This window comes from Choristoneura fumiferana, chromosome 16 (genome assembly GCF_025370935.1).
Source record: "Choristoneura fumiferana chromosome 16, NRCan_CFum_1, whole genome shotgun sequence".
NCBI classification, from domain to species: domain Eukaryota; kingdom Metazoa; phylum Arthropoda; class Insecta; order Lepidoptera; family Tortricidae; genus Choristoneura; species Choristoneura fumiferana.
The window spans coordinates 9,913,286-9,937,049 of NC_133487.1; the positions used below are offsets into that span (position 1 = coordinate 9,913,286).

General features: G+C 35.5%; 2 protein-coding genes across 4 annotated transcripts in view; both read left to right on the forward strand.

Moving 5' to 3' along the window:
* Positions 1-4,292, forward strand: part of KaiR1D (Kainate-type ionotropic glutamate receptor subunit 1D) — a 39,129-nt gene extending 34,837 nt beyond the window's left edge. For 2 of the 3 annotated variants that reach the window (XM_074099326.1, XM_074099325.1), the window contains exons 18-19: positions 2,453-2,461; positions 2,537-4,292. In XM_074099326.1, coding sequence (XP_073955427.1) covers positions 2,453-2,461; positions 2,537-2,686 — 159 coding nt within the window. In that variant the 3' untranslated portion in view covers positions 2,687-4,292. The remainder of the gene's footprint in view (positions 1-2,452; positions 2,462-2,536) is intronic. The other variant, XM_074099327.1, reaches the window with a different exon arrangement.
* A 552-nt stretch (positions 4,293-4,844) lies between these two features.
* LOC141436381 (glutamate receptor ionotropic, kainate 2-like) overlaps positions 4,845-23,764 on the forward strand; it is a 52,354-nt gene continuing 33,434 nt past the window's right edge. The window contains exon 1 of the mRNA XM_074099331.1: positions 4,845-4,913. The gene's annotated coding sequence lies outside the window, so the exon portion shown is untranslated. The remainder of the gene's footprint in view (positions 4,914-23,764) is intronic.

A 23,764-nucleotide genomic window follows, 5' to 3' on the forward strand; every position in this document is an offset into this window, starting at 1 on the left:
AACTGTCACAGGTCCTCTCGTGTCAAATTAGGACGACCGGATGGCCAAGTGGTTAGAGAACCTGACTAAGAAGCTTGAGGTCCCGGGTTCGATTCCCGGCCGGGGCAGATATTTGTATGAATAATTCGAATGTTTTGCTCTTGGGTCTTGAATGATTAATATGTATTTAAGTATGTATTTATCTATAAAAGTATGTTTATCCGTGTTGCCTAGTATCCATAGTAAGTACAAGCTTTGTTTAGTTTGGGACTAGGTCAATTGGTGTCAAGTGTTCCATGATATTTATTTATTTATTATTGTACATGGCACTAGCACCGATATCTGACACAGCAAAGCGTGCATAAAAATCTGATACGCCTCTTTTCTCAGGCCCGTAGGACTTGTCAGATATTTTTGCACGCTCTGCTGTATATAAATGCAGGCGACTGTACGGTAAACTGGAATAGGTAAAATTATAATCTAGTAGTTAATGCTTAACTTTAAATTTATAGCAATAGGCATCGCTTCATAGTGCTAAAACCAATTTCAAATTCAAATTTCAAATAATTTATTCAGTAAATAGGCCGCAATGGGCACTTTTACGCATCATTTTTTTAAACTACCAGCGCTTTCGGAAACTCCATCATTGCCAAGAAGCATGCGCCGCAAGAAAATTGTCAGAAAGTCAATTTTTCAAAATAAAATAATTAAGTACAAATAAAATACTTGAAAACACACAGTACAGTATACAAATGTATGGTTATTTGTGTTTCAATAAAAACACACAAACGCTGTATAAATTTTTTTTCAAGCTCTGTTTACTTTGTTTTAGGTTTACTTTTAATCAGCAGATTGTTTAACCACGGGTAACGTTATTGGATTGAGTTACTTATTTTTCGCTAGAATAGTACAATTCGATACTAGGGCGGTAAGGACGTCATTACTTCACGAGTCTCGGGACGAGTGAAGAATGACATTTCCGCGCGTGTATTGAAGGACTTTTTTCAATACAGTTGCGAAAAAAAATACAAAAAAGAAAAAAGATGTTGAAAAGAATAAAAATACAGCAAATTTCTAGTGATTCTTAATGTCAAATATTTTTTTGTTTTATCATAGCTATTAGCATTGAAAACTTCGGACAACAAGGTAGAAGCCCGATATTTCTAAGAAAGTTCAAGAAAAAAGGCCATAACAACGTTTTCCGAGAACGACTTCGCTTTATGTTGCGTTTTCCAGTTCACAAAATATTCATAAACAGCAATGATATTTATTTAAAAAAAAATCCGGTGAAGCACTATTACTCACAATTGCGGCCTTCTCACATATGTCTGCCGGTGTTAAATCCATTTCAAACTGATCCACTCATTTTACACAAGCTTTTTGAAAACTTTAAACTTTACTGAAGACAGTTAAACAAAGTAAGTTCGAACTTTAGCGGTCAACATTTTTGACAAATTTATTTTTTTTTTTTGCTTTTAAACTTGCATTCATAATTCATAAGGCAATGGATTTTGCTCTTCAGCCTACTTAATGAAAGTTTTTTTTCCAAATACATATTTTATAAAAAAAAAACATTTTATAATATTATAATAGTTTACTATTATGACCCTAGTATCAATGTGTTCGATTATTTCTTTTTCTTAAATTATATAAAAAAAATCTTCTTAAATTGTATAAAAACAAAAACGACCTTTGCCTTTAGAAATTTAATAAACATGCTTGCATTTAAAAAAAACGCCTCCACTTTGACAGGCGTTTTGCAGCTGTTCCGTTCCATTCAGACACCTAAATAAGAACTGTTTTTCAAAATTCAATAAAAAAAATAATTATAATATTGAAGAGACAAGTAAAAAAATTAAAATATCAATATTTTTGCATTAATTTTTAGTTTTATTACGTCTTGGTACAAATTAACATTATAACCTCTTTGGTAAGTAAGTAGGTAAGGTAATCATGAATTGGAACAAGCACAAGTTAAAAAAAAAATGGAAAAGTAAAAAGCGCTAGTTCGCAAAAACGAACTTTGCACACGCTAAACTTTTTGAGCAACTGTATTGAAAAAAATGTTTTAATTGGTATTACCTGTTTGTGTTCCGAAAATATCAACAAAACTGATTAAAAAGTGTTTTTTTTTACATAATTTTCCTCATGCATTATCACGTTATTGGGATTATTAAAAATACGGAACATCTATAGGTAAATAGAACCTGTAGTAAGTATTTAGTTTGTTATAAATATAGATATAAATTTAAAATCGCAATTGAAAAAACACTCAGTATTAGGTAGTCATATCCGGTTTCAAGTAAGTGTTATTTTGTTTTGAAAAAAGAAAAAACTACTTACACAAAGGTTTTTCCCTAAAACCCCTCTTTGTGCTCTTTATGTAATCGCTAGGTGCTTAATGTGTTGTATGTAGGGATATATTTTACTAAAACTTTACTTTTAATCTGGACGCTGCTTCACAACGGAATAGAAAGAGGAGGTACAATTTTTCTAAATAAAACTTAATCACCCCACTCATTTAGTGTGAAACTGTACCATGGCTTTGTGTGATCAGGCTTCACTATGTTCGGAAATGGCCTCGGAGCTGCGTTCGGCGCTGAAGTGTCCCAGCGGGGCATCCGGGGGGAATTCCGCCGGCCCCAGGGACGGGGCCGGATCGCCGTACCTCCACTACGGTTTTAGTACGAAGAGCCAGCTTCACTAGCGGCCAAAGTCCGCCTCCTCGCCCCCGAGCGATGTGTAGGCGACTGAAGACTTTAATGATTTGTCAGTGACGGTGTGATACCTTGGCTCACTATTACATTTTTTATTTTATTTTAAATGGTCTAAGTATCTCAATTTTATGTCTCTTAACTTGAGTGATAGCACATACATATAGTATGGAGATTTTGCACACGCATACAAACTTAAACAGAATACCTATCTGACAATATCCAATGCTAAATGGAATTCATGACATAGAAAATCCGTAAGGTACAATAGAGAATAATAAAATCATCATCATCATCATCCCAGCCTATATACGTCCGACTGCTGGGCACAGGCCTCCTCTCAGAACAAGAGGGCTTGGGCCATAGTTCCCATGCGAATAATAAAATGCTATCAAAATATCTCGATTTTCTTTGCGAGTTTACTCTGTCGGTACTATCAGTGACGACAGTTTTTGCAAGGCATATACTAAGTTTTTATTTCACCTAAATTACTGTTTTCGTTTCATGTAGCCCAGTTTCAGACTCACAGAAATGTTATGTAATAGTGAAGCAGCGGTTGGTAGACTTGAATCGTTGTAAATATCTAACTCATATCGCGATAGTGTATTTGAATGAATTTATAGTATGTATATTGCTGTTGTTAGTACTTAATGCTAATCAGCAGATCAATAATGTTCGTGTGCCATTTCTTTTTAATAAAACAAATCTTTGTTATACTGTAAATTAGGTGATTATATTGTTGTTTACGAAAAATTTTGACATGCCAGTAGATTTATTTTGAAATGTTATTAGGTAAAATGTTTATGATTGTTTATTGTTTTTATTCAATCTAAATAAGAATTTGACTAAGATTTTGTCTTTTAATAAATAAATAAAATAGCGGTAGATTATGTAAGATTTGTACTTAGTCACTCACTTATAAGCGTGTTGTAAATAGTAAATCTGCCAAATTTGTGAAAATACCTACGTTTATTTGGTGGTGACTGCTACCCAAAATATTACGTTTATAACTTGTTGGAGAAACTAATAAATGATAGAAAATAAAGATCGTCGATTCTTGTTAGAGTTCGTACCTAATTTGGATTAAGATTTGATGTAAGAATTATAAGTGTATAAATGGAGCAATATGCATAACTGAATAAATATAATTGACCATTAAAATGAGAATGATATACCTAGTAAGTGTAACCTGATTTATTTATAGTAAAGCTGCTAATTGGCCTTTGACTAAATTAAGGAATCGGTTTATGTAAGTTACTAAGACAACATTAATTTAAAACATTAAAAAAAAAAAAATGTTTAGAGTTTACCTGAATGTGGAAGAATTTAAATAATGTAAAAATAAAATAAACGAGTGGACATCTTCAATCCTGTGAAATTATTTTATTGAATTACTGTGAAATTTATATTAAGTTTAATAAAATCGCAAAATATTCGATTCGTTCGACTAGTCAAAGGTTTAAGGCGGCCTTAAATTGAAAGCAATTTGATGAACTGCTCAAATTCTGTTAAACGGCAACTTCGAATAAGTGTATTATAATATTTTGTAAGTTACGTTCCGACCTCAATTTTAAATTAATAAATAATTTTACTAAACGGTGTCAAAGTTTCAATAGTTAGTGACCTTTAAGTTTTGTGAAGTTTTAGATTGCCAATCAAATTGATAAATATATTTTTGCAGATAAATAATTTTAAAGCAGAACAAACCTTGTTGAAATAAATTCGTGTTCCTTTAAACCGAGTTAAGTATTTGCACTAACGTTTCATATTCATTTTAAATACACAAAGTACGTGATCCTCAGTTACATAATCATGCAAATAGACGACCTTTTTCATGTTACGACTATAACATGCGCTAATAGATAAATAGAGTACCCCTATCGCGTAATAGTGAATAGCCCAAAGGCAATTCATAAAGATAATTACACTACAGATTTCTCTATTACGCTTATAACGGTGCTGGTTAAAGTAATAAAAAGTGGCCCTATATATAAAGATAAGGCAGCCAGGTAAATGAGCTAACCCTCGTTCACGACCATTTTACTACTTTTATACGATGTAGGTGTGCAAACTTGTTCCCGGCCGTAATTTATACGACCAGGGAGTCGTAAATGCTAGCACCTATCAAATATTGCTTTGTCGTGTAATAAACAGCTTTTTTATTTTATTGGCGTTGTTTAAACAAGGTGTACGTCGTTTTCAGAACTGCTAAAAATGGAGGTTAGTGTTTTTATTGTCGTTATTTATTTAAGGTTGCATTTTTAGATTATGATAAGTAAAGGAACCTTAAGATTTTTTTGACTTAAATTCGGCTCTTGTTCCGCGCACCTTGATTTAAGAGCAGCTCGATATTTCGACACAGTTGCATGCGCCATGATCACGAGACGTCTATAGAATATCGCGCTGCTCTGAAATCAAGGTACGTGGAACAAAACCCGCATTTAATTAATAAAATTAGTAATCATCGCGATAGTCTAGAATATTAAACCTTAAGATATCACTCCACGCAAATTATCTCGCCTTTTCCAATTTGTATTATCTGTGCTCATGTTTAAAATTCAACAATGATGTTTAAATCTCGACTAGCATTACGCTACAAAGGTAACTAATTAATATTCCTAATTTAATAATTATAAATTTTACTAGCTTTTGCCCGCGGCTCCGCCCGCGTGGTATTCGGTTATCGCGCGCTGTTCCCTCGGGAACTGTGCATTTTTCCGGGATAAAAAGTAGCCTATGTCATTCTCGGGCCCATAAACTATGCCAAAAATCACGTCAATCCGTCGCTCCGTTACGGCGTGAAAGACGGACAAACACACAAACATACAAACACACTTTCGCATTTATAATATTAGTATGCATTATTTTTATAAGTGCAACAATACTTTGTTCAAACCTTTATTTGTCTGTTCTTTCTTAGTTCTCGTCTACTGAGACTGAAAAATAAAAAATATATTCATTCAAGAAAATTTTCAGAAAAAAAGAAATGCAAATTTCATAACAAAGCTTCGCGCTCTCATCACGCTTTTAATTCGAGCATTGTCTCTATAGCCCCCCCCAGGCACAAGTCATATGTCTAGCTTGAATAAAACATGCTTCTATATTCGCCGCTAGGGCGAGTAAATGCTCGTAATTGTAAAGGTAAATTTGAATATATCAACATCTTAAGCAGAAAATGGTCCGACTGTACTTTAGTACTTACTTGTTGTGTTTACTATCTAAATGCCTGATGAATAGATGGAAGGTGATGGCACCAGTCATGGATAAGAACCAATAATGGATGTTTTTTTTCTGTTAACTCAAATTTTAAGAAACGGACCCTACTTAAAAAAAAACTAATTTTCAGATAACTGATGATCATAACTAGTAAAGTTCATGAATGGTGACCTATAAACCATTGAATCCTTGCTGTCCAATACTAGGTACTACTGTGCTTAACATGTCCATGATTAGTGCCGTCACCCTACTCGTCTCTAAAGTCGAAGATCTTCGAAGATGGGGCTGGGAAGAAACTGACAAGTTGGTTCAGGCTTACTCAAATTTACTGCCTTTTGGATCTCCATATCCATATTCTACTTATTTGAAACGCGTCTGCTGAAATTTTGGTAAAAGTGGCAGGTGGGTGGGTTTTTGCATGTTAGTTCGGCTTTAAAAAGGGTTTATAGAGGAATACGTTACGGAATTCATACACCTATCCCTATTTTCCACAATATATGGGTAAAAATAAAATTAAATATACCGTGATAAACTTGAAATTAAATTGAAAAAAAAGTGACGAAACTAACAAAGTTTTAACGATATTTATTGTAAACATTAGGATTCATATTTCATGTAATTTTCTCAGTTTTGTTACCGTCTGTTTTGTTACTAGTGTCTCTTTTGTTACAGTAGCGACTCCTAGCGCTATCTAGCCATCACATAAAACAACGGCGATATGCTGCATCGGACTATTGAAGTTTAATTACAACTTCCGATGCTCTTCCTTCGGATTTCGATTTCCAGGCATAACATCTCATCATCATCATAATCAGCCTATAGCAGTCCACTGCTGGACATAGGCCTCTTCCATGGCGCGCCACAACACTCTGTCTTCAGTCCCGTTCAGTTCAGTTCAGTAAAGCGGACAATCCGGCCACATTGTAATTGGCAAGTAGGAGGCAAAAAATGCCGGTATCGTGTTTTGCTGTGATATGAAACAATAGTGCAGCAAGCAAAGTACTAAAGACGTTAACAAAATAAGCAAGTCAAAACACGAGCGCCGATTATGTAGTAGGTAAAAAAATCAAAGAATCTAATTCGCTAATGCACAGCACTGCTTACGTTGCTGTGTTACAGCGTAGAGGGTGAGACAACCGGCGACACTATTAGCGTGTTACGTACCTATTGATTATAAGTATCCACATGCAAGTTTTATATAATAATAAAAAGAACAACTATATGAGGTTAAAGCAGCATTTCCACCAATAATGTGAGAGAATGTATTGCGAGAGGTGTTTTTTGATTTACACATCCTCGCACAGCACATCTCCATCTCTGGTGGAAACAGCTGAGCGGAGCGAGGCGTGTTAAATGAAGCGTTTCAATAGTTTAATGGAAAACATATTCCTCGCAACACATCCTCGCACTTCTTCGGTGGAAACGCTGCTTAAAAATGTAACCAAAGGAAAAACGTAACAACGGAAAAACCATACTGTAACAAGTACCTCTACATGAATTTCTCCCGGAAATATGTTCAGAGTTACATTGTTTTTGAAGGCAAGTATGTACGTCCTTTGTTTGAGTCATGCCAAACTGTATAGTTCATTACGCGGGGTTGCAGTTGTTTGAATGAGTTATTGTCCCTATTTGTTTGATTGTTAGTTACGTTGTTATGTACCGTATTTCATAGTGGGATAATAGGCAATATTGTATTGTGTGGTCATGATTCAATTCAATAGCGTTCATTGATTAAATATTGAATTATTTGTATTAATTCTGTGATGTAGTGGCAAAGAGTCAATAGCCATACTTAAGTGTTTTGTTGTAATGTACGTAATGTTTCAATTTGCAGTGTAGAATTAACACATGTTGATATAATTATTATAAATACTTATAAACCAAATCACCAAACGTGATTTAAATTATGAGTATGTTTGAGTTAAAGATAGCTTATTAGCTTGTTATTGATAGATTACTTTTATATATTTGGTTAGATACCAAAACGTCGTTTTGAGATACACACTTAGTAATCAACCTAGTAATGACTTTTATATCTTTTTACGAATTATTCATGCAAATGAAATTCGACTTAAAATAAAACTTTTTAAACATTGTCTACTTAAATATATGACTTTACCCGTTATTTTTGCTCACCAGATACTTTGGCGTTATTATATTATGAAGTTATAGGTTAGTACCATAGAAAGATAAAACAAACGGGCCTACATAAACGCGGGCACTAAAGCGGGACAAAAAACATTTCTCCAAAAAGGCTGTCAAATTTCATCTACTCCACCCCACTTCGCTGTTCACAATTCCATAAACACGTCATGTTGATTCGTTAAAGCGAACACAGCGTGGAAATATTACGCCAAATACAAATGTAACTTTTCAATTGAGCCCTGGTCCCGCATTATTCGGTCGGAGGGAAGGGATTCGTAGGCAAATCCCCATATTGATAATAACGTGCCGCTACGCCGTAGCACCTGCTACGAGCGGTAGGTAATTACACTTTATTGGGACATTATTTTTTGTCTCGCCGTCATTTCAGGTCGGCACCCTTTGCTGATGCAAGTGTCTCGTTCTAACTTGGTCTTTGGAAACGCTGCGACTGTTAACTATTAGTGGGTTTTGTTGTGCGGCGCGACAAGAAAGGGACATACAGGGGTGGTTTTTATTCCTGTTTTAAAATGAAATTAACAATGAAATAAGCAGAATAACCGTTCAGTTGGAAAATTTCTGTTATGAAAGTTTTTACTGTTTTTACGTTTTTACTCGCATATTATGTTTACTAAAAACTATCAATAAAAGATCCGATTTTATGATTTTGCCGAGTAAGACACTGTTATTAATTAAAGTAATTCACTGTCGAGTTATTAAAAAATAGTAGGTACACAAAGACGTAAAGCCATAAAGCAATTAAACTGTAAATTGGATCATATATCTTGTTAGCCGCGCAAATTGAAACAGAATTAACATACGCGTACTCGTACCAACAAGGGCTAGCACATTAACTTTTTCGAAAATCCGATATCATGTATCCCTTTTTAACTGAACTAGTGTGGGAGAGTGAGGTGGTTCTCTTAGTCGGGATAAATGTTAGTATGCTTGGGATCTCTGATCACGTAGAACAGGCACGCTCGATGGAATTGAAAACTGTTTCCATTCCAGTGTCGATGGGCGATTGCAAATTGAATTGCTGGAAATTAAAACGCTTTCAGTGCGCATTGGGTACGTTGTTTGCTTTGCTTATTTTCGCGACAATGCGAGGTAACATGCTTCATACCTGGGTAAATTTTCTTCAAAGTATTTACTGTGAGTCTACAGCTACACCGTACAATTTAATAAAAATATTTGTTTCGTGTGTGTGTGTGTGTGTGTGTGTGTGTGTGTGTGTGTGTGTGTGTGTGTTAAGCTGTATGTTTATTCGTTGCCTAGTGCCCACATTTCCATCTTGGGTTAGTTTTGGTTATCAGTAGGTGTTAACTGTCGTACGTATTATACTTGTTATTATTGCAACCCTTCTGGCGTTGTTTTTATAACTTTTATTTGTCTCGGTTTTGCAATGCTCTTTAAAAGTCTTATCTAGATGAAGAGGGCATGAGAGAAGACAGTAGTGTAATAGTAAATTTTAATGGACTGTTGCAGAGTATTATTATAAAGTTTTATTATTTTGATTTATTTTCACTGCAATGATACTTTTTTATTAATGGGAAATAAGATCTGAATCTCAAAACAGAGGTTCATTAATGTATCAGATTCAAGGAATATTAATTCAGACGGAATAAAGGTGAAAAAATGATTTCCTATCTCACTATAAATGCTAAAAAATAGTACTGCCTCTACATATGTATCCATACTAAATGCACACTATTCACGCTTAAACCAATCAGAATTCTGACTCGGATGCACGACAAATCGAGCCGTATGCGAGTACCTAAAACAGTCAATATCGACATTTGCGAGTACGTAGCTTTATCTGAAATCTCGCAGCACGAGCGAGCTGAGGGCCGAATTTATGGTGTATCAGTGGAGCAATTGCCACTATCGCTCAATTTTATTACCTCACTGTGGCCATAACACACCGACGACCTAGTTCGCACGCTTTTAGGACACTTTTTCATCGATACTTGCTCAAAGAGATCCCACGTAATGAACAAACTTTTTATGCATCATTACCGAACTTAATCTTGTTGATGTCTCATTTGTAAGTTTAAAACGTTTTCCTGTATCAATACCCTTTGATCAAGTTGGTTACATGCGGAGGCGGGATAAGTTAGATCGTTTATATTTGTGTCTACTTATATCTTTTTTACTGATTTGTGGTGTGCAATAAAGAATTATTAAATTGGAAGTAACAGCATAATAGTAACAAAAAACTAAGAAACTCATTTTCAAATCGTCAAAGTAATTTTAGCAATAACTTGTCGCTTTTAAGTCCAGGCTCAAGGCTGTAATGCCACTAATATTATAAATGCGAAAGTTTGTTTGTATGTTGCTTTTTCACGTCTAAACAGCTGAACCAATATAGATGAACAATACAATGATGAACAATATAGATTGAAATTCGTTATACAGACTACAGTTTGAGTCCCGGGGAAGGACATATGATAGCTTTTATCCCGGAACATTGCATAGTTCCCGAGGCGTAGTGGTAAACGAATTCTACGCGGACGGAGTCGCGGGCAATAGTTAGTAATGACTGTGAGAGAAAATTACAGAAGTTTATTGTAATGTATGTCCAAGAATACGATTGACAACTACGACAATCAAACTTAACAAAACTTCGATGACATTAATTTAATTCGCCAAGCGCGTGACAAATTATAAGTGACAGCGTGAAATGAAAACGGGAAGTTTCAACAACTCCGTTCATTCGGAACTGCCGTGTCACGGGGAACTCCATTTCCACATGTAGATATGGTACGGCAGGGACTGAAAAATAGCCAGGGAAGTGTAAAAGGACGCATTAATTTCCAGCCTTAAATGCATTAGGGGCTGGGGCATTTTGTTTGCAAAAGGCCACACCAGCAACATTTAGCGTGAATTAATGGGGGGGCTCTATAATCACGTGGGCCGCCGCTGGGTCAGCATACGGCATGGTGCCGCCGCAAGTCTACCATTTGAAATTTTAATGAAACCCTAGCGTGATGGATGCTGAACAAACCGCTGTAATGTTACTAAAATTAACGTAGCAAAATAAATGTAAGTGGAACCATTGGTGTTCGCTAATTTACTGCGCCAAAGTAGCGCCAGGTTCAAAGAGCAGAAAAGCCTATCTCGCTGAACCTCATAAAACCCATAATAAGCGTTTTTATAGGTTTAAATTAGCCTCGCTAATGTATCCCGGAAAATTGATATAGGTTTATTACGCTGTATAAAAATGTATCTTACATTTTTGGGTTTTAGGTGATGGCATTTGACGGCTGTTTAAATGTATTTTGTAATGAACGTGAAATGGGACTGCGGTCATAAAATGGTCGATCTAAACGTGATGATATTTCCACATGGTTGTAAACAACAAAGTTGTAAATAACATAGTGACACTATTTTACAGTGTAGCTGGATGATTCATATCACCGCATGCGTTCGAAATCCGCTGTTAGCGTTATCCGTGCCCGCAAACTGTTCGCGCTGAAAGGTACTTTAAATGCAAATCGTGACAAAGTTCAAAACGTGCACCGCACTGCAGTGTGGTTATTCAGTGATTTATATTAATGTCGACTTATATCCGCCGTAATTCATAAATTTACAATATTTTTATCATCTCCGTTACGCGTGGTGGTTTTACGACGCTCGAATTTAGACCGCTTTGGTGCGCCATAAATTCAATGGGACGCTGTGAAATGTAACAAACGTGAATCTATTCCAACTTTGTAACTGAGGAAAAAAGACACCAATGCGTTTTATCGCAGTTTGTAGGGTAAGTTTATTAAAATCCTACCTTATAGACGCAAAAGTTTGTGAGGATGGATGGACGATTCAAATAATGTCAGGTTACGCTCTTTCACACAAAATCTACTGAACGAATTTTGATAAATCTTAGTTTACAGAATACAGTTTTAAACCTAGATATAACATAAAAGGCTATTTATCGTACACTTTTATTCTAATGCGGTTATTTTTTTAAGGAACATTTCAGAGACGAAGTTGCGAAGTAATTTCAGTGTTTTTCAAAAAAGGGCTAAGTCAGGGCTTGCTAATCCATGACTACAGTCGAACCAAACTAGAAAGTATCACCCCAAGAAACTTGACAGGAAGTAGTTTTTTATTTAAAAACATATAAGTAAAACAGTGCCCGAGTACAAACGAAAAACATGTGAATAAGATACCAATCGAATGAATAAGGCAACATTTTGTTAACGACCTTTTTTGCAGGAATCTAGTGGGTGTACGTAAAGAAGCTAAGTTACCAAAACTTGTCATTTCAATTCTAGAAAATTGGTATTGCTAGTTGCGAAATAGGTTCTAATATTATAAATGCGAAAGTTTGTAAGTCTGATTGTTTGTTACTTAATCACAACTGCGGAACCGATTTAGATGAAATTCGGTATACAGATAGTTTGAGTCCCGGGAAGGACATAGGATAGCTTTAATCCTGGAAATTTGCATAGTTCCCGCGGGATAGCGATAACCGAATCCTACGCGGACGGAGTCGCGGGTAACGGCTAGTTTTGAATAATTGTACGTTAAAATCGTATGTTTACAAATAGTTGGCAACAAACTGGGCCCACATCTTGTTACACGAGCGGTTGGCTCGCTCCAAACACTTTCATTAGGCTTAGTGACCGGAAACTAATCATACGCTGACTTAATGGTCAAAGTAATGGTTTACCGGATAATGGTCTTTTAACCCTTATTGCTTTGCACTGAAATTCGTACCATCATAGAAAGAAAAATGTTGCATGTACGTAAATAAATTGCCGGCAAGAATTCAATTGTACTGATATCACCAATATAATGCAGTGAGTTATGCTATGAGTAGGTATCTCTGCGGGATCGAATCAGATATGAGATACCTAACCGATATAGTTTGAATAGCTAAACTTAAGTGTCAATGTGCGGGGCACAACGGTAGCAGAAATGTTAGCCTTAGGTATAAGAAAGTTTGAGTGGCCACCGTGTATCGAAAATCAAAGGGAGATAGATACCCTTTGATTTTCGATACACGGTGGCCAGATGAGAAACTGGGGTTCTTTAGGTGCTTCGGGGTCATGCGTTGATCATACCGAATTCCTCTTCATATTGGCTGTGACCGCAAAATTCCTTCTACGTATCTTCTCGAGTTCAATGGATCCGTGAACGGTAGACATAAATTGTAGAATACCGTCGTTTTAGTAATGTTACTTTAAGCCAGGAAGACTAAATTGATTTGAAATTATTATGTGTAGTGAGATACCTAGTTCGAAAAGTTTTTTAGCTTTTAAACCATATTTTCGTTCGTAAATAATTGTTTACTCGCAGCTTGCGTGTTAAAAGGCTTTTTCAGCAAAAAAATAATTTGAGGCTTAGCTACAAAGTGAGATACAGCAATTTGTATTTATTGTGGTGACGTTTGCTCTTTTCCAAGAAATGGTGCCATAAAAACGTTTTCTTAACGAATACAGGCGTAATTCGTCGCCGCGTACTTGAAAACAATTTCATTACACAATGAAAGCGACTTAAATTCTCTAATTAACTTTTCGGCTCGACTTTGTAATTAGTAACCACCGTTTGATCATGTAGGTACAAAAACACGTCGTAAAGGTTTTCAGCCATAAATTAGTCATTAATTATGAATTGTTTACTTACTGAAAAACAATCATCTTATGTTTCGATCTGTCTACTGTCAGTTATGTCATACAATGCCGACAGGACTTTTAAACTTATGGCACTATACCTCCATTTCGGGTTTTAATACCTGTCGGTATTATTTTTAACAAGGTGTGGAACCAATATACGATACCGGTAACCCTAATGCCGTAACCGCAGGCTCATCCCTTCGCCGTCTTAACTCATCCCGGTCGCCTAATTACACCACGCAATATAGGCAGGGTAAGGGCGTAGTGACGCATGATACCCGTACGAGTATGTATGACGAGAGTGAGCTACCTATATCTATATTGCTACGACGAAAGTGCAGTACCTATATCTAATGATATTTATAATGCTTAAGAATTGGCTGATGTGTGTTTCAAAGTACGGATCACAAGACTTCGACAAGTTAAGTGAATACCTACGTGAGTAAATAGATTTGAATTTTTGAATTTTAAATTTGCTCATGTATCCGCACTGGGCCCGCGTGGGAACTATAGCCCAAGCCCTCTTGTTCTGAGAGGAGGCCTGTGCCCAGCAGTGGGACGTATATAGGCGGGGATGATGATGATGATGATGATTTGAATATATTGAAAATACAAACTGAAATATAGATGCACAGAAAAACCAGAAAAATAAGACCAGTGCTGGAAATCGAACCCAGGTCCTCGGAATTCCGTGCCGCGTGCTATACCGCTACACCACCACTGGCCAGTGGTACAGACACGAATTTCTCCTATGCATCACATATCTCAGCTTGTTTGTTTCTTATTTAGTCATTTAAGCAGCGACACTAGCGACATCTATGCTGTAGCCCTCATCGAGAAACTTTCAGCACTTCCATTGCCATTCCATTCCATTGGGTTCGATTCCCAGTACTGGTCTTATTTTTCTGGTTTTTCTATATATGATATCTAATATGGGTTTTACAGGTGACCGTAAAAGTAACAAAAATTTGGAGTTGAAATAAAAAATACTAAAAGATTCTAAAAACCAATCTTAATTTGATTGCTCTCTTGTCCGGGTGAGCGGTTAGTTTCAATGGAAGTGCTGAAAGTTATATATGTATATATGGGTGAAGACCAAAAAGTTGCAGGTGGTGGGACCTTGTGCAAGGTCCGCCCGGATTGCTACCACCATCTTGCTCGCTAATCCTGCCCTGTTGTGTTTCGGCGTTTAGAGTAAGACAGCCGGTGAAATTACTGGCACTAGAGGTATACCATCTTAGGCGTCTAGGTTGGCAACGCATCTGCAATACCGCTGGTGTTGCAGATGTTTATGGGCGGTGGTGATCTCTTACCATCAGGAGACCCACTTGCTCGTTTGCCATCCAGTCGAAAAAAAAAAAACCGTTAAAGCTGCGTTAGCAGGTAGAGATAATTTCCATTAACTTTTTCCATTGTGACACGAAAATTAATCATCAGCGCGAAGGAAGGAAGGCACGGTAACGCGTACAAAATCGAGTCCCAAATAGTGTTGTTGCGATAGCGATAGTCCATCGATAGTATCGATAGTATCGTGGCCTTAAAAAATATTTATACTATCGATAGTCCTATCGAAACTATCGGCCCTTGACGATACTAACGATACTTCGTGGCCATTGTGCATAATGGAGGCGATACGTATAATTATGGATGCGATATAGTTAGGAATAATTCATGACAGAGTAAACTAATAATATTCTTTTATTTCGTAGTTTATTAAGTAATTATCCAATTATACGTGTGTTGATATGCTTGTTGATTTAACTACTACTTAATGTTTACTCAGTTCCCAAAAGATGGCACTGTGCAATGTATGGCAATTAAAATTGACGTTTAATTTTGATATATTATTAAATCATTTATTCAATAGTTAGTTTATTTGGCAAAATCCTTCCTCAGTGGCTTATCCGTGTTATTCATGTCACTCACAACGTATTAATTTTAACGCCACCTGTTAGTTTAGCAGGGTACTCGATAGTCATAGCACACTTGAAAAAAAGTCTGCACCTCCTTCCTAAGAAGCGACATAAGATTCAGGTGCAAACTAAACATAATCGAGTGTAGTGGCTACCCCACCTTTTAGGGGTTGAATTTTTATAGCCTATAGCCGGGGATTTTCTCGACAGATTAGTAGTTTGCATTGAAATCCGTTCAGCCGTTCTCACGTGATGCGCGGTCAAATAAACGACAAACAGATAACAGACGAAAATTCTAAAAACTGTTGGAACGTGTTCTGTCATCGATTCTAAGTGTCCCTAGACAACTTTTTTTTCAGATATCTTCCATGTACAGACTTTCGACCCTCTTCAGCTTTATTATATGTATAGAAGACTACTCTACGCAATAACAAGACACTAGGTAAATTATGTAACTACTATAGAAACTTGGATCATAGATTACGTTAGGTTATGAAGTAAAGAAATAATGACACAGTTAATAGGTAAACATGATGTCAATTAATAGTATCTCTATAACTCTAAGTTGTACTATCGCTACTTTTAAACACGGAAAAAGCGTGCAAAATAAAACAACGTACCATGTGTGTGTAGACGACAACGAGAAAAAGGTCGCAAAAAATAACGAGCTTCCTTCCATATCCACAGAAAAATATGAAAATAACGTATGCATTGTACATAGCTTTAATTTACTAAAGATAAAACAATTGTTTATCTACAAACATGTAACTTAAACGAACCTCGTTGAAATTTGTGTAGCAAATGATGCTTTGGGGTTTCTTAAATAAATACAGACTTACCATGTTTTTCGAGTGCTTCAAAACCTAACAGTAGGATGTACTCATCTTTGAAATAACAATATTTCCAAGAGTTCTAAAGATATGTATCTTCTATTATCTATATGTATACTATATATCCTCTTTAGTTGTTTTTAAGTTTTTCTGACACAAGTTTGGAATAATGAATAGGGATGGAGAAAAACCTAATGGTCGATATCAAAAAGATTTAGTCACATCAATGCAATGCGCGCTACAAAGATGCGGCTCTCCCGGGGATAAATTCCAAAGCGAGGGCCAACTTTGCTGGATTCGAGCAAGATGGCGCTTTTACAGGATCGGTGACGTGTAGCCTCGCCCGGGGGAACTGTCAGGCTATAATAGTGATGTTAAAAATATCGATGATATTTCTCTTTGATTTTAGTACGATTGTATGTATTCGAGACGTGCCCAATGGTGGACTCAAAGTGGTTAACGCGGAAGGAAATAATGATATTTAAATTTCGTAATATTGTGTTGATTTAAAAACATCAATAATTTTTGGCATTCAGAAAATTTGGAAAAGGAAATCATCAGGAAAATCGGTAACTATTAAATGTTAAATATTAGAAATAGTCGAAAAAGATAGTCAGCGTTATGTTCCCAGTAACTACATCTTTTAATATGTTACTGCAGGAAGAGTTATCGGATGAATATTTTTAAAATAGCTACTCAATTTAGCCAATAAATAGCGATATAAATTATTCTGTCACGGACTGAATTGCAGACATCGATATGACATATCTCATTGATTTAATATGTTAGTGGTACGCGATTATCGATGTTTTACTGCATCGATATAATATTAGAAATAGTCGTATATCGATCATCCCTACTCAAAACTTTTAGTCCTTTATAGCGAGTGACACGTTACGATGGTAGAAGAGATCTGTAATCTACTCTTCATGTTTGTTCGTTTGTTTTAGATTCGATTATATTAAACAACAAACCCTTATACTTACTAACACATAATTATAATGCGAAAATAACTCTGTCTGTTTGTTGCCTCTTCTAGCTTAAACCGAAAGGCCATAGTCGGGTTTCCATAGTAAATAAGTCGGCCCTTACATCAAATGGGCTCGGGTTTTTCTTTGTAAGTACCTTTTATAGTGAAGAATATTTATGCTGAGTATGAACATCCTACTTCTGACAGTTAATGACTTCTGATTTTTTCAAAGTTTTTTTTTAATGTTTTGTTTTTCGAGATGTATTTAAGCGATTTGCTTCAAATTTAGAAATAATATTTTTTCTATAATTGGCATCGTCACCCAAACAAAAAAATACTAGTTATCATAATAAAAAAGAAAAAAAAGATGATTTTTTATGTGGTTGTGGAGTAGTGACATCTCTAGATTTTTTCTCAGAATGAACCATACCCTACTACTTGCCTAAATATCAAAATTTTCCAGGGGGGTACTTCCTATCAAAAATCAGCAATATGCACGACTGACGCATACTTTTAATTCTTTAACAGCACGCGTCAAAAGATTAAAAATAGAAATTACTGGCAAAGTATGAAGACAGTCTTCCCCGATAACCTATTGATCAAACCACTGAGCCGGCAATAATACGTTTCTGCGTCGAATCCAACTCTTATACGCGATAAAGCGGCAACTTTACTCAGATCGAAGCAATGAAAACATTAATCTTACTTTTACTCGCAAATACTCCTACAAGTATATGCATTTAGACGTTTAAGCTCGAAAAACGTTCTCTGCTTTAGAGATAATGAACTAGAAGAGATAACTTAAATGGTTGGTTTGCTAGGGGATTAGGTATTTGAACAGACTTGTTTACGAGGCACTAATGAATATTAAGTAGAAAAGTTTAGTATTCCATATTTCCATCCTACTATTATTTCCTTAAAATATAACGCCCAGAGTCCTTTATAAAGGACTTATTGTAATTTGAACTTCAAACTATCATAAATGACATAAAGTTTGATGTTCATTATATCAAAAATTTGACTTGGGCGTTAGGAGGTTATTCTGAAGGTACAATTAAAAACTATCCTTATTATTTCCTTGCTAATATTATAAATGTGAAAGTAACTTTATCTGTCTGTCGGTTTGTCTGCCTGTTACCTCTTCATGCTTAAACCGCTGGACCAATATAAATAAAATTTGGTACGGAGAAACGAAGTTAACGACCCTTGAAGATATAGAATAGTTTTTATCACGGAAAAAAGCATAGTTCACACGGGATAGCAATAAAAAAAATCTTCGGAGACAAAGTCGCGGGCAGCAGCTAGTGAATTATAAGCACTAAGTAAACCTGTTAAATACAATTTAATTCCTATTAAGCTATTACATAAGTAATAGCATTTGGCAAATAAATTGAAATTCCGTCTATTTTACTAAATACTTATGGAAATTGCCAAAAAATTACATCCTAATCTTCATTATGTTACATATGAATAGAATAACCGCTGCTAACTGCATGCCTCTAAACACATGTAAATTTTCGCTTTTAAAATATTTGTATAAGATTAGTAGAATTGTTTTGGCACCGTAGAAGCATGAATTAATTATATGTATACACTTATCTAAAGATTAGGCTCTATTTCTACCAATTTAAATGCAGACCATTTAGGGTCAATACATTTTAGGCTTGCAATTCAATGAATGCATGTGGTGATACGATATAACTCAATTCTGTCGACGTGTTCCCAGGCGAACTGTGGACAGACATATATGTCACCGTCGCATTCCGTTGCTAATAAATCACATCCGTTTATTCCCTGCTTTATTTGCTTATTTGTTCGGTTTTAATGCATGCTCGCTTCGCAATGGGGTGGCGGAAAAAATGGATTCGAGTACATTTAACAATAGCCGGTGTAATTAGCTTTATGAAGCGTTTTTATTAGCTTGATTTAAGGCTTAAATTAAATTTTAAGCTCTTAACTCGCGATACATAGAGTAAGTAGAAAAAGCGTGATTTTGAAAAAACATATACGTATCCTATTATAGGTATGTAAGTATTTCTCGTCGAGTTTCTTGCAGGTATTTTCTCAACAGATTTTTGTGGTAGATTTTTTGACATTAATAAATGTATGTTAATTATAGAATATATTAAATAAAGATGTTTTGACTCTATCAGACCGTGATGTGAGTAGGATTAAGTTTTTTTTCACTTCTCATGCTCGTAAAGTTCAACTTGCTCGGAAATGTTCTCATTAATGTTGAAAAAATCGAGCGGGAAGTCCATCGTTATATGCGTTGATGCGATAATAAATAAAAAAAAGTGGCATTACTTCCCGGACATGTCCGGGAAGTGTTTATTATTGTGCATGTTTTTTACTTTTAATTTCATCCAAAACCTAAAATTCACCAAACAGCCAGCCAATTAGCCAATAGTCACAAAAACCGAGATAAAAAAAAACTTTGTTTTCTGCGGTTAGCTAATGCCAATAATGATTATCTTCAACTTCACTTAATTATCTTCTCGGACTGCTCAATATTTTGTAACAAAGGTGTGTTTTTTAATGTTGTGCGTTTAGGAATTGCCGCTTTAAAAGTAAAAATGTTTAATATTTATATTTACTCATCCTATAAGTTTTCTATTAATTTATTTTGAGTACTTTATTGTACCTATGTAATATACGATTCGGATCCAAATCTTTAATATCGAAATTGAGGGGCGAAATTATCGAAATCGAAATTAAACATATTGTGTGGAATAAATAATATAATGTTTTCGTTTTATTTCCTCGCATATTTGGAGAAAATCAGTATACAGGCCTCGGCAGGAATGTCATTTCGTGGATTCGTATCTATTGAAGGATTTGGCTACGCATCGTCCTTCAAAACCATACTCATCCACGAAATGACTTTTCCCGCCCTCTGCAGTGATATACTATTTTATGCTCTAGTGCATAAAGTAAAATTTTCATCTAAGGCCAGGGTAATCAGGTGTCAACAACCACAAACAAAAAAGTTTCTCCATATATTATTTAATAATTTTGAATTTATATAAAACCTAAAATCAATGCAATCAATCAAAATAAGTAAATAAAACTAAAAAATATAATTAAAAATAATAATAATATAATTCATGAAAAATAAAAGGTAGGACATAGAAAGTGAACATTTGTTTCTACTGTTGCTATTTAATTTCCTCACAATCTAAGTGAAAAGCAGAGCGTAAAACTCGAGCATTAAACTCATTTTCCCCTCGGCGTGTCTAGCCACCCTCGTCGTACGGGCTCGGGTGGCTATATGAACATCTTGGGTATAATGGGTTGTTTTATGCTCTTGTTGTACAATCTACTATTTTTATTATTATGTTGACGTAACTAAACTGTCAGTTTGAAATTTTAGATTCATTGTGGTTTAGTAATACTATAAGCCAAAGCAAGAGTGTCGGCACTATTAATACTGTGATGTGTAATGAAATGATTATCAAATGATAATACTACTCTCATTACTCTAGTCGCAATAAACCGAGCAACAACAAACGTCAGGTTAACACATCGAGACGCAAACGTTTTTCAGGTGTCTCACCGGGTCGGGAGTAAATCGATGGCAATTTGCAACGATAGTGGGACCTTTGCGCCTTGACATACGATTTATCAACTACCACCTCATATTGGGCATGTGTCCCGCTGGGCGCATTGATTTATCGCCTGCTGCTCGCGGCCCTTCATTAGGAGATAACACCCAAACGCTTACATATTTTACAAGCTTGCTACATTACTAAGTCATTTCGGCACTACGCGTTTTGCCGCGTAAAATGGAAATGAAAACATGCCAGCTTGTAATTATTAACGCATGTTTACATAGTGTATTTATAGCAGCTTTTACATAAATAAGACACTATAAGTGTCGAATTAATATTAATTGACCGATAAATACAACTGGTGAGAAACAAAGTAGGTACGTAATAAAATGACCTATTTTTCTTAATATTCCTTCGACGAAAGCATGTAATTTTGGGAAGGCATTCATCATTATGAATCAACATTATTATACCCCAGGGCACGAAAATACTGTGATAATCTTATTAATGGTGACTTCGCCGGATGAAGCGCAGATCTTCCCGGAAAAAGAGCGTGATTACGAATGAACGGAATACTCTTGTGAAAGATGCATTAAACATGACAAATACATGCGAATCATAATGTTATTCCATTGTGTATTTTCATATTATGCTTTGATTTTACAACTGTACAGCAAAAATATTTATATAAGGTTTTATTTCATCACCAACTTTTATAATTTTGAGTGAGTAGTCAGTTATGTTTAGAATACGAGAAAGAGCTATTCGCTGAGGTTCCGGCGCGCTATCCGGCGGGCTTATTTTACCGGTACCAGATGTAAATAGATGTCGTGTCTATATCGAGGGTTGTTTGATTTTACCTTAACATGGCAGTTGTTTTAAAAGTTTTAGAAAAAATAATGGTTTTGGAGTATGAAAAATGGTTGCGGAGTACAATACATTTCCAATGCAAACAATCTAAAGTTACTTAAATAATGTGAACCAGTGACCGATTCACAACTGCAATGACACATACTACTCGTATCTTACTACCTATCTATAGGTACTATCGTACATAATAATAATTTTTGTTGTGTCTTGTGTAGTTGCCTGTTGTTGTGTTGTGAATAAATATATTTCTTTCTATCTTCTTTCTTTAAATAACATCTTGCTTAAAATATCACTTTAATGCAAGTTTTTACTGACTATATTTTGTTGACATTATTTGCATTGTCCTCCAAACTACATATCCGTGCTCAATTTCACGCCAATCGGATTACGAGATGTGGATGAAATTCAACTTAGAGGATTTGAAACAAGTAAGGCTTTAATCTTTACAATTATACGAACATAATTGTAATCAAATGTACCGAAAACGTTTCTAAACGTTAACGTTTCTAAGTTAATTAATAAGCAGGGTAGCTTTGCAACTGTTTTACTACCTTTTCAAAATTTTGCTTAGAGTTAATCTTGTCTGCCACTGGAATTGTAAAGTTACGGCGAATATACATACTACACAAATTAAAATACAATTCAAAGCTAAGTGAACCAGCGGGAAACATGGGCTAATAGTGTTACGAACTGCGGCGAGCACCAGCTAGTTAAGAGCCTCTAGATTGTAAGTAGTTAGGCGGGAATTAATTCTTGCACTGGCTTTGAAGTGACGGCGCTGAAAACTGTTTTATAGAAGCCAACAGTAAAAACTTAAAGACGCTGATAAATTTGAGCATTCACTTATAATGAGTTACATTCAAGTTCACAAAATAAACAGGAGCGTTTTATCGAGCATTCTAGTTAGCGTTCAAGCAAAACGTTTGCCGACCGGATGGCCAAGTGGTTAGAGAACCTGAATACGAAGCTTGGTTCGATCCCCGGGGGGCACATGTTTGTATACATGTATAATACGAATATTTGTTCTCGGGTCTTGGATATTTAATGTATTTAAATATGTATTTATCTATATAAGTATGTTTATCCGTTGCCTAGTATCCATAGTACAAGCTTTGCTATTTCAATTTTTAATTAACAAAAATAAATAAAAATAGAACTAAAACTAACTTACTCTAATCCTAAAAATCTATATTTACAAATATCACCCAAGTCGCTGCTATTGGGCAGGGTGCCCATAAGGCTGGCTGCGTTTCCTCGTTGTATGGCAATGCCAATACGTTGACCGAGGAAAGAGCCAGCCCTATGGTCGCCAGTGGAACGGGCAAGCTTCTTTTTTAAAAATTGAAAGAGTTTTTTTGCTTCGGGACCCTACGGACCAAGCGTTTCAACAGCAAAAGCACCAATTAATTGGTGTCAAGTGTCCCATGATAAAAAAAAAACCGGTCAAGAGCGTGTCGGACACGCCCGAAATAGGATTCCGTAGCCATTACGACAAAAATAAGTAATATTTTTCTAAGGATTTCATATTTTGTACGGAATATTCCAAGTTTAGGTATATTTTATACCTTAGGCTGCTATTTACACTTAAACTACTAATAATTCTTGAGAAAACTTAACCGTTATAGTTTTCCTTGTAAGTCTGATATACTTACTACCATCCTGAATTTTTTCAAATTTTTCTATGCTCCGGTTTAGATTTTAGAGGGGGGGGGACGCTCGATTTTAATGAAAATTTGCACTTTAATCGTAACCCCCTAATGGTTTTAAGAGACCTATCAAACAATATCCCACACTACAAGATTGAATGAGAAAAAAAAATTACCCCCACATTACGTCTATGGGAGGTAGGTAGTCTAAAAAATTTTTATTTAGAATTTTTTTAATGTACTATTTTGTCGGCATAGTTTACATATATATTCGTCCAAAATTAGAGCTTTTTAGCACTGATAAGATAGTCC